This window comes from Podarcis muralis, chromosome 16, assembly GCF_964188315.1.
Source record: "Podarcis muralis chromosome 16, rPodMur119.hap1.1, whole genome shotgun sequence".
In the NCBI taxonomy this organism is placed as follows: domain Eukaryota; kingdom Metazoa; phylum Chordata; class Lepidosauria; order Squamata; family Lacertidae; genus Podarcis; species Podarcis muralis.
The window spans coordinates 2,757,164-2,768,215 of NC_135670.1; the positions used below are offsets into that span (position 1 = coordinate 2,757,164).

Below are 11,052 nucleotides of genomic sequence, written 5' to 3' on the forward strand. Positions count from 1 at the left end.
TGCCTACCTGCATCCCTATGTGTCGCCAGCCTACCTGGGGAAACAACTTGTTTCCTCCTGGCCCGCTGCAAAACACCATCCCACCTTCAGCTTAGAAGCCACAGAAGAGCAGCTGGAAACAAGACTTCGGGGAAAGCAAACTCCTCAGTCTGGTTTCTTAGAAGTGGGGCACACGGCTCTTGGGAACGAGGCACAGAACCTAGCAGAACGGTCACAATAACCAGAATGAAACTGGGGCAAAGGAAAGCAAGAAAAGTGCCCTCCGTAGATTTTATGTCACGTAGCCTGAACTTTTGTTAACTTCTGCAACTCAGAAATAAATAGCACAATGACACCTGTTGACATGGCAAAACGCCATCAGTGGTGCTGAAATTATAACGCCTGTTGTAAAAAAGGAATCATTCCTATGCTTACGGATATTGATTGAGAATCATGATTCCAGGGTTTTTCCTCTAAAGCAAATAACTTTTTTCCAGCCTGAGAGTCGCATTACCTCATAAGCAACCTATTGTATTATTCATTCATTCATTTCTCACCTTTTCCCCCAGACAGGGAATCAAGGTGACTCTAACCTTTGTGCGGCAAGGTGCATTCCAGCCATGGAAAAGCAGAAGTTCCCACACACTTCTGTCTTTCATCCAAGCAAGCTTTTGAAGGACACATTCCAGCTAGGCAAAATCATTTGAGGAAGGCGCTAAGTCAGGGAGATTCATGACCTGGAGGAAGTCCAGAGGACCAGACAGAGAGGCATTGAGGGCCACATTTGGAATGGGGGCCGAAGATTTTCCACCTCTGATCTAAAATATATAGGTCTTGATCACTGAACAGTCCCTCTTCAATGAATACTAGTCAACATGAAAGTCTGTTATTGTTTCCTCCAAGAAACACCTGTTGGTCTGTACATCGGTTGCCTAATCCTGACATATCCCAAGCTGCTAAACAAAAACTATCTTGTTCTCAAGCGCATCCTAAATATCCAGTACTTTCCACCAGACACTACTAAAAAGAACAACTCATTCTCTAAACTGTTTGTTGACAGCCACTGGATTAGATGGCATTTGTTGCTGCAAATTTCCCAGGCCAGGAAATTCAAAACTTTGATTTTTAAAAATGTGTGTATCAAGAAATGCACTGGTGGACAAGGCCAAAGATCTCTCTTAGCCCTGCCTACTTGCTTGCAGATGTGGCCAGCCAGACATCTTTAGCAAGCACACAAGCATCTGACTTCCCCAAATGGGTAGGAACTTGTGAGGCAGAGACAGGAACAATCTTTAGAACTCTTCTGTTTATTTAAGTTTCCTGGACTCTGACTCCTAGGGTTAGTCAAGCACAGTGTGGACCCACTGAGATTAAAGGACATGGCTAACTTGGGGCCCCTGATATCCGTAGAAGATAGCCTAGCTGGATACAACGCATAATTTGGTCCAAGACAGTTTGGCACCTGAGGCAAACCACAAAAGGGCATCTCGTCCCATCCTGTCCCCCACCCTTCCAAGGAAGAAGGGGTCGGTGAAGATCTACATAGGGAACAAGCAGGGAATCAAGATCTACATCGAGAACAAGGGAGGAGAGGGCTCTGAATCACGCCGAGCAGAACCCCAGAGACTCCAGAGGGCAGCCCCTGCCATTTACTCCCTAGGAGTGGGAGGAGACCAGTAGCAGTGCCTGTTTGCCAAGCGGCCACTGTGGTGGGGGCATGGGAGGGCTACCGAGGAAGCGGCAGATCCAGCCTCTAAGGAGCGTGCACCAGCCACCTCTGCTGCAACAGCTGCAAGAGATGCGTTCCTTGGAGGCCAGATGGACCCTGCTGCCTGAGGCGGTCACCTCATCTTGCCTCATGGGTGGGTTGGCCCTGCACACAGAGCCCTACATCACTTCCTCTCATGCAATAAGGGCTTGACTCGCTCCCACACCCAATCTTAAAGAATAGGGCCAGATCATGACCATAATAGTTGAAGGATTTGGACCTAAATAGTATTCAAAGTGATGGGAGGTGGGCAGGAAAGGCTGGAGGCCCTTGGTGAAATCCACAGGGTTGGTCTCCAACTAAGTTCTAGAGGAGACCCACTGTAATTCATGGGTTCAAGACCATCCTTTTCATCGGGTCTACCACCAGTGGGACTACCATTGGGTACAGCTCACAAGTGTCATCCTCCAAAGTCAAGTTAAGATCATGCCACATTACCCACAGCCCTCTAAACATGGCATGCAAGGTGTGAGAGAGGGTGCCATTCTCCCTCTGACCACCACTACCTTAGTGATTCGAATGCTGGAAATTACATCCAGTGTAAAAGTATGCCAGCTTCAACTCTGTGCTGTTTCACTTGTATAAGAAGAAATCAGGGCTACATTTCCTGGGAAGGCTTTAGATATTTTAAGTACAACTTTAAAATACACAAAAAGGCTCATATTCACCTTTCAGTACCGATAAACGGAGTCTTATCTTTCCCAGGGCTAGCTTAAATCATCATTGTAAGAGCATTTATATGGCGTGATTCGGTTTAGACTCTGAATACCACTTTGCTGGGAATCACTGGTGGGCAGTGTGCTGTTGCGCTCAGCTCCTACTTGCAGGCCTTCCAAAGGCATCTGGTTGGCCACTGTGAGAACAGAATGTCAGACTAGATGAGCCACTGCCCTGACCCAGCAACACTGTTAAGGTAGGGAACCAGTAGCATGTTCCTATTACAGACCGAGGAGAGGGATTGGGCAAAATTAAGGGCAGGGTTGACTTGCAACATGAAATAGGACTCACAGAATTTCTCCATGGGGATGGGAAGAGATGGCACATGCCTAGAAAATGGAGGAGGAGCTCCAGCCAAGTCACACACCTTGCTGAGCTTATTCACCAGAACCTGAAGAGTATCAAACAGGTGGTGTCCTGCAAAAGACCAACCTCTCATTGTGCTAAGGGGCTCACAATCTTTAATGCTACACGGATTGATGCTACACAGAATAAATCACGGAACAAGCAAAATGTTTTAAAGCCATACATGCTTGGTTGCATGTGCAAATATTCAGACGGACAGCAACAAAATCCTTCTGAGGTGTTCCTCAGAGAAGGATGACAAGTTAAAAGTTTTCTATCCGGAAATATTCAGTAATGTCTATAAACCACCAGTATGACCAAAATAGGGAGTATATTCGACACTTCCAACACATGAGAAAGAGTCCTGTTTTGATCCCCATGGTGAGTTAATAAGACCCAATTTGTGCGTCCACAGAAGCTTAAACGCCAAATGTGTTCGGTCAGGAGCAGAATCCCGGAATATATGATGGATCCAATATCATCTTTCGTTTCCCCACAACCCCACCCCTGAAGTTGCTAGATCGCTGTTCTAGGCCACGTTAGTGGCAACCTCGCACTGACCTAATTCCTCATTTTTCAGCACAAACCACCTCTTCTCCTTCTTAAATGGAAGTGACCCTATTCCACGCAGGCACTGCAACCTTATGCCACTGCCAAGCACCGGAACAAATCGTCCGCCAAGCCAGCAGCATGCAAAACGAAAATCCCCACCCAGGGTTGACTAAGAAAGTTGTCCATGCTGGGTTTAATTCATGCAATGGAAAAACCAGTGACTTTTTCTCCAGCTCATGGGAACATCGCCCAACTAACAAGACTAAAATGAGGACACATTTTTTCCTCTTCTGCTGACATCTCCCAAACTCACTCAGCACTGAAAACTCAAAGCACCCACTAGTAGGGAGGGTAACTGGTCCTGCAGAGAAGCTGGCCCTGTAGGCAATTTTTTTAGCCATCCCATGGACCAAGACATTTTAATTCACGGAGCCAGTAAGGGAATCCAAACTCAGCACGTCCAACGCATCCTTCCAACTGCTACAAAACTCTTCATTTTCTCCTAGTAAATAGACACTCTTTGTCGGTGTTCAACAAAAACGTTTAAATGAAACAGGCGTTCTTAGGAACTGGTTTGCTCTGAAGAATGAACAGGGGAAGAAACAGAAAAAGACCAGCTGACTTGTACACCAGGCCTAACAAGACATTGATCAGAGAGCAAAAGAAGTGCTTCAGTCTTGTTTCTAACTATTGCACCCACACCCAATAAATCCGCTCCCAAGTGTTGCAAGCAGTGCTACTCCTACTCAAGAACAGACTCTCATTGAAATCCACACAACTAACTCAAGTCCACTAATTTCAACTCGTCTTCTCTAAGTAGAACTTGGTTGGCTGCAACCCAAAAAAAACCACCAGGTTGGGAGAACTGTCTCCAATCCAAAGAATACTGAGAAACATTTTCTGCTACTTTTGTCAGGGAATATCAGGCTTTATTAAGCAGGACCATTCCAATGCAACAGTTTCATGGATAACCTGCTAGGAGATAAAGACACTTCCTGGACACAAGTCCTCCTCTCTATTCCATCTTCATGGAGGTGATGTTTGAGGGGAGAACTTGGGAGGGAATAGACTGAACCAGGAGCTTCTTAATGGAGGGTTGCCATATGTCTGGTATCCAGCCCCCTTAAGCAGTGTCCAGGCGGAAATCGCTGAAATGTCCGGGAAAATCCAAACGTATGGCAGCCCACGTCGGTAGAGTAGATTGGTTATTTTCATTTTTTTAAAAGCAACCCTACTTAATGAAAATAGCTACCAATACTAGTATATTCAAGAAGGTAGAGGTTGCCCATGATACTTAGGGGGGCATTGCCTCTAAGAGAAGACAGGGCCCCCAATAATCTTGCCCCCCCCAACTTTTATCTTATTAACATGAAATTCTGAAAGCAGCTTACACTTCATAAAGTCCCAGTAGCAACATAACCATCTTCTAGGGGAGAAGGAGGGGAATCAGCCACAGCAGAACAAAAAATGTTACGTTCAGCAGAAACTAAAGTCAGTTACACAGGGTGGTTAAAAAAAAAATCAGAATCAAGCTTCTCCAACTTATAACTGGGGGGAAATAATAAGGGACTCCCAGTTTTCATCTGTATTCAATACCCCCTTAATCATCCCTTTGGGGAAGGAAGGCCACACACAGGCATATATTCCACCCCTGCCTGCTGACTTTCAAATCTTCTTTTTACCTGTCTAACAGAGAAAAGAGGGGCGCTTATGAGAACAGGCGAGTGAGTAAGGTGTCTCCAAGTGGAGGATCCCACATAGGGTATGGTCTGAAGGCACAGGGGGCTACCACTAACCAGGCCTGGGTTGGAGCAGTGTATTAACAGAAGACTCCCTGGGAACCCCATTGCCTTGGGTTCCATGATGGAAGAAAGCTGGGATTAAAAAAACCAACTCCCTACATTTTATAACATTACACTCACTTTTTTTCATTAACATACAGGGAAAGAGGAATCTGGAAATGACTAAAAGCCTGAAGCTAAAACAAAGCCCTGAATAGGCCATGAAAAACAATTAAGAAAAATAATAATACTGTATCTTAATAATATCCATCCCCTACAGCTGTAGCCAGTCTTGAACCAACCATTCTAAAGAGTAGCATTATCTCTGATGCAATATATCACAATATTAACTGTTGATGGAGGAATGGGGAGGGAGGCTCCCCATATCTCTCCTTGCAGTTATAGGGAAATCCTAGATATACAAGGGAGAGTGCTGTATGCTGTCCTCTGGGGAGGTAATAAATCAACTTTAGAATTTTGCTGTATGAATTGTGGGTGGTTTATGCCAAAGTGAAATGCACCTGTAGAAGAAAGTTTAAAGCAGCAATGATGTAACCTGAAAAACCCTTACACATTGCCTTTTAACAGGGAGAATATTGCTACATAAACCATTAAGTAGAGAACTCTTCTCCCACAAACTAAACATTCCTTTGCTCAGCCTGATATAATCGGAGAATACTGTATCAAAACTTTTTTTTCATTTCTAAAGAGGGAATAATGCAATAAAACTTCTGAGTGGGTGTCCTTCCCCCCAAGTACCCCCTCAACTAGGCCAGGATGCAAGTAGCAGCACAATATGGTATCCTCCAATATGTGAGGAACATTTCTATATAATTGTAGATGGGTTGCCCCCAAAAGGATGGGGAGCTCCACATATCCCCTCACCTTTAATGGAAATCTTGAATATAAAGAAGGAGTGTGAGCTATGTGGTGTACTGCAAGAATGTAATTTTTTTAAACAGAAAAAGAGAGGATATGATTACATAATTTTGAATGGGTTATACAAATAGCATGCATAAGATGTGGTGGGAACAATCCACTGCTTGCCCAACAAATCTCAGCTGTAGTGAAAAAACAAATGTAGTATGATCTATTATTTACTCTGAAACTAGGTATGTTTCCCAGAGGGTTAGCTGTGCTGGCGACCTAGAGAATAAGCTTTTTTTAAAAAAAAAAAAAAAAAAAGTATTGTAGAATTTGAAAGCTGGCTTATTGGGACATATAAGCTTCGTTAGGCTTCGGTCCACTTCATCAGATGCCCCTAATGAAGGCCATTAAGACTTATTAAGACTTAATAAATTTATTGGCCTTCAATGCTTCACAAGACTCTTTCTGCATGTCTATATATGGGCTGTATCTGGCTAAGTCACCCTCAGTGCAAACCTACTGACATCAATGCACTTGGCTCATTTGAGTCCATATGATTTCAATGGGCCTACTCTGCATATAACTTAGCAAAATGCAACTGTGGGGGGGCATACTGCACACACCCCTAACACACACACACACATATATATGTGTGTGCTCTGGGAGTATATGCACACAGATACATATATAGATATATGAAGAACATGACTACATAACTATAAGCCACTTGGAGATTTCATGGCAACCAAGCAGTATATAAATTTGGTGAAATCAACAAACAATAAATAATGGTGGCAGGTTACGCACACTAAATGCATCCCCTCACCTGTGGTGCAAATCTTGAATGGGGCTGTGATACTAAGAAGCAGCATCTTCAGCATCAAAACACAACTGAATATATAGACATAAACTCAGGCATAAACATATACTCCCTCTACACATGTATGCTAGTGTGGAAGCTGCGAAAGGACAGTGCTAGTGTTAAGGCAGAGTCTTAGCAACACAACTGAGCCTATGCATAAACTCAGGAGCCACAGACCCACAGGGGGAAAACCAGGGAAGAGATCTAAAATTGGGATTTGCAGGTAGCTGGGGTGAGACCCCTAAGTGGAGGCATCAGCTATGGCATTTGATGAGTCTGAAGAACAGAAGTGAATTATATGCATGCATGGGTGTATATACATATGCATATACACACAGGCCTGGAAATAAAACTCTGGGGTGTACAGCCTCACGCTGCACACGTGTTAGTGTGTACACATGCACACGTGTGTGGAGAAAGGGGGGAGAGGATGCTCAGAATTATATGCATGCATGGGTGTATATACATATGTATACTGTATATCTATCTATCTATATATATATCTATATATATATATATACACACACACAAATAAAACTCTGGGGTGCACAGCCTCATGCTGCACACGTGTTGGTGTGTACACATGCACATGCGTGTGGAGAAAGGGGGAAGCTGCAGGTGTGTGTTTTGGGGGGCCCGCCCCCCCTACTCACACCTCAAGGATGCTGTCCCCTTTGCATGGGTGTATATACATATGCATATCCACACAGGCACGCAAATAAAACTCCAGGGTGTACAGCCTCACGCTGCACACGTGTTGGTGTGTACGTGTGGAGAAAGGGGGGAGAGGATGCTCTGAATTATATGCATGCATGGGTGTATATACCTATGCATACTGTCTATCTATCTATCTATACACACACACACACACACACAAAAGCATGCACGCAAATAAAACTCCGGGGTGCACAGCCTCACGCTGCACACGTGTTGGTGTGTACACACGCACACGCGCGTGGAGAAAGGGGGGAGCTGCAGGTGCGTGTGTTTTTTGGGGGGGGTGGATGAGGGACCCTCCCTCCGTCCCCGGCCCCGCCCCCCCGTACTCACACCTCGAGGATGCGGTCCCCTTTGCGCACCCCGGCGCGCTCGGCCGCCCCCCCGCCCAGGACGGCGCTGACGTGCTGCAGCGGCGCGTAGAGCTCCCCGTTGATGCTGCGCAGCTGCCCGCCCTCGCTCACTTGCCCGCGCACGTTGAACCCGTAGCCGGATTCCGACTTGACGATGCGGACCACGCGGGGCCCCGCCGGGGGGGCGGGAGGCGGCGGCGGCGGCTGAGGGGGAGCCGGGGGGGTGGTGGCGGGGGCGACGGAGGAGGAGGAGGAGGGAGCCGGCGCTGCTGCTGCTGCCGAAGACGACGACGACGACGACAAGGAGCCCGAGCCGCCGCCGCCGCCTCCCCCGGAGCTGCCGCCCCTCAGCGGGCCCGGCAGGACGGAGCGCGGCAGCCCCTCGCTCCCCTCGTCCGCCATCTTGGCGCGAGCAAGACGCCGCCGCGGCTCCTGGGCCCCCCGCCCCCCCCCCTCGGAGAGCGCGAGCGCTGTCACGCGACCGGCCACGCCCCCTTCTCCCTCCGCCTCCTTTCCGGCTCGCCGGCTTCCGTAGGCACGCACGATAACGCATGCGCACAAGCGGGCGAGCTGATTCCGCGCACACATAGTAGACCGAAGCTACCAGCTGCTTTAGGACTACAGTTCCCATCATCCCGGACCACTGGTCCCGATAGCTAGGGATGATGGGAGTTGTAGTCCAAAAAACAACAACAGCTGGAGCCCCAAGTTTGGGAAACTCTGGTCTAGTTAGTGTACAGTACAGTGGTACCTCGGGTTACATACGCTTCAGGTTACAGACTCTGTTAACTCTGCTAATTGTGCTTCAGGTTAAGCACTTTGCTTCAGGATGAGAAGAGAAATTGTGCTCCAGCCGAATTAGCTAAAGTGGTGCTTCAGGTTAAGAACAGTTTCAGGTTAAGAACGGACCTCTGGAACGAATTAAGTACTTAACCCGAAGTACCACTATACACAAGCTGTGCAGCCATGTAGCTGCTCACCTCTAAGGTTCAACGACAAACGTGTTCACTCTTTCCCATCATCCCCGACCACTGGTCCCGCTAGTAAAGGATCGTGGGAGTTGTAGTCCCAAAAAACAGCTAGAGACCCGAGTTTGGGAAAACTCTGGTCTAGTTAGAGTTAAGTCAAATGGGCCTTAGAAAGCACTGCAAATAACAAGGCCAGTGGAGGTGATGACATTCCAGCTGAACTATTTCAAATTTTTAAAGATGATGCTGTTAAGGTGCGACACTCAATATGCCAGCAAGTTTGGAAAACTCAGCAGTGGCCAGAGGATTGGAGAAGATCAGTCTACATCCCAATCCCAAAGAAGGGCAGTGCCAAAGAATGCTCCAAGTACCGCACAATTGCACTCATTTCACACGCTAGCAAGGTTATGCTTAAAATTCTACAAGGCAGGCTTAAGCAGTATGTGTACCGAAAACTCCCAGAAGTGCAAGCTGGGTTTAGAAGAGGCAGAGGAACCAAAGACCAAATTGCAAACATGCGCTGGATTATGGAGAAAGCTAGAGAGTTCCAGAAAGACATCTACTTCTGCTTCATTGACTATGCAAAAGCCTTTGACTGTGTCGACCACAACAAACTATGGCAAGTTCTTAAAGAAATGGGAGTGCCTGATCACCTCATCTGTCTCCTGAGAAATCTCTATGTGGGACAAGAAGCTACAGTTAGAACTGGATATGGAACAACTGACTGGTTCAAAATTGGGAAAGGAGTACGGCAAGGCTGTATATTGTCTCCCTGCTTATTTAACTTATATGCAGAATTCATCATGCGAAAGGCTGGGCTGGATGAATCCCTAGCCGGAATTAAGATTGCCGGAAGAAATATCAACAACCTCAGATATGCAGATGACACAACCTTGATGGCAGAAAGTGAGGAGGAATGAAAGAACCTTTTAATGAGGGTGAAAGAAGAGAGCGCAAAATATGGTTTGAAGCTCAACATCAGAAAAACGAAGATCGTGGCCACTGGTCCCATCACCTCCTGGCAAATAGAAGGGGAAGAAATGGAGGCAGTGAGGTTTTTTACTTTCTTGGGCTCCATGATCACTGCAGATGGTGACAGCAGTCACAAAATTAAAAGACGCCTGCTTCTTGGGAGAAAAGCAATGACAAACCTAGACAGCATCTTAAAAAGCAGAGACATCACCTTGCCAACAAAGGTCCATATAGTTAAAGCTCTGGTTTTCCCAGTAGTGATGTATGGAAGTAAGAGCTGGACCATAAAGAAGGCTGATCGCCGAAGAATTGATGCTTTTGAATTCTGGTGCTGGAGGAGACTCTTGAGAGTCCCATGGACTGCAAGAAGATCAAACCTCTCCATTCTGAAGGAAACCAGCCCTGAGTACTCACTGGAAGGACAGATCCTGAAGCTGAGGCTCCAAGACTTTGGCCACCTCATGAGAAGACTCCCTGATGTTGGGAAAGATGGAGGGCACAAGGAGAAGGGGACGACAGAGGACGAGATGGTGGGACAGTGTTCTCGAAGCTACGAAAATGAGTTTGACCAAACTGCAGGAGGCAGTGGAAGACAGGAGTGCCTGGTGTGCTCTGGTCCAGGGGGTCACGAAGAGGCGGACACGACTAAACAACAACAACAGTAGCCTGTGTGGTTCCCTTGGCCGAGCCAAGGGAAAAGGCGAGGAGGGCAGGGATCATGAGAGATGTAGTCCCAGGAAGGAAGGGTGGCTGTATGGTAGCGGCGCCTTTTCCAGAGGTTGATGGACTACGGCTCCCATCTTGCTCATTGGCCCAGCTGATCATTGCCCACCAGGCCAGCTGCTGGGGGAAGATGGAAGATGCAGTCCAGCAGCCTCTGAAAAGCCCACCCCAACTGTTCATCCTTGGGACGCTAGAAGCTGCCCAAGGTGGCCAACAGATAGATATACCATCTAAAGAATTGATTAAAATATTGTTATATATATACATATATATATAATGTTTCCTTTTATATATTGTTGGAAGCAAGCCATCCAGAGCATCTAGGGCAACCCAGTTAGACGGGCAGGGTGCAAGTAGTAAATTATTGTTATTGTTGTTATTGATATTATTAATTGCACATTTCTTCTCCAAGGCGCACAAGGTGGCATACATTGTTCTCCCTCTCCAT

General features: G+C 46.8%; 1 protein-coding gene across 1 annotated transcript in view; it reads right to left on the bottom strand.

Moving 5' to 3' along the window:
* The window catches only part of SNX27 (sorting nexin 27), a 41,746-nt gene extending 33,365 nt beyond the window's left edge, over positions 1 to 8,381 (bottom strand). The window contains exon 1 of the mRNA XM_028709275.2: positions 7,922 to 8,381. Within this exon, the coding sequence (XP_028565108.2) occupies positions 7,922 to 8,343 (422 nt within the window). The 5' untranslated portion in view covers positions 8,344 to 8,381. The remainder of the gene's footprint in view (positions 1 to 7,921) is intronic.
* Between the last annotated feature and the right edge of the window lie 2,671 nt (positions 8,382 to 11,052).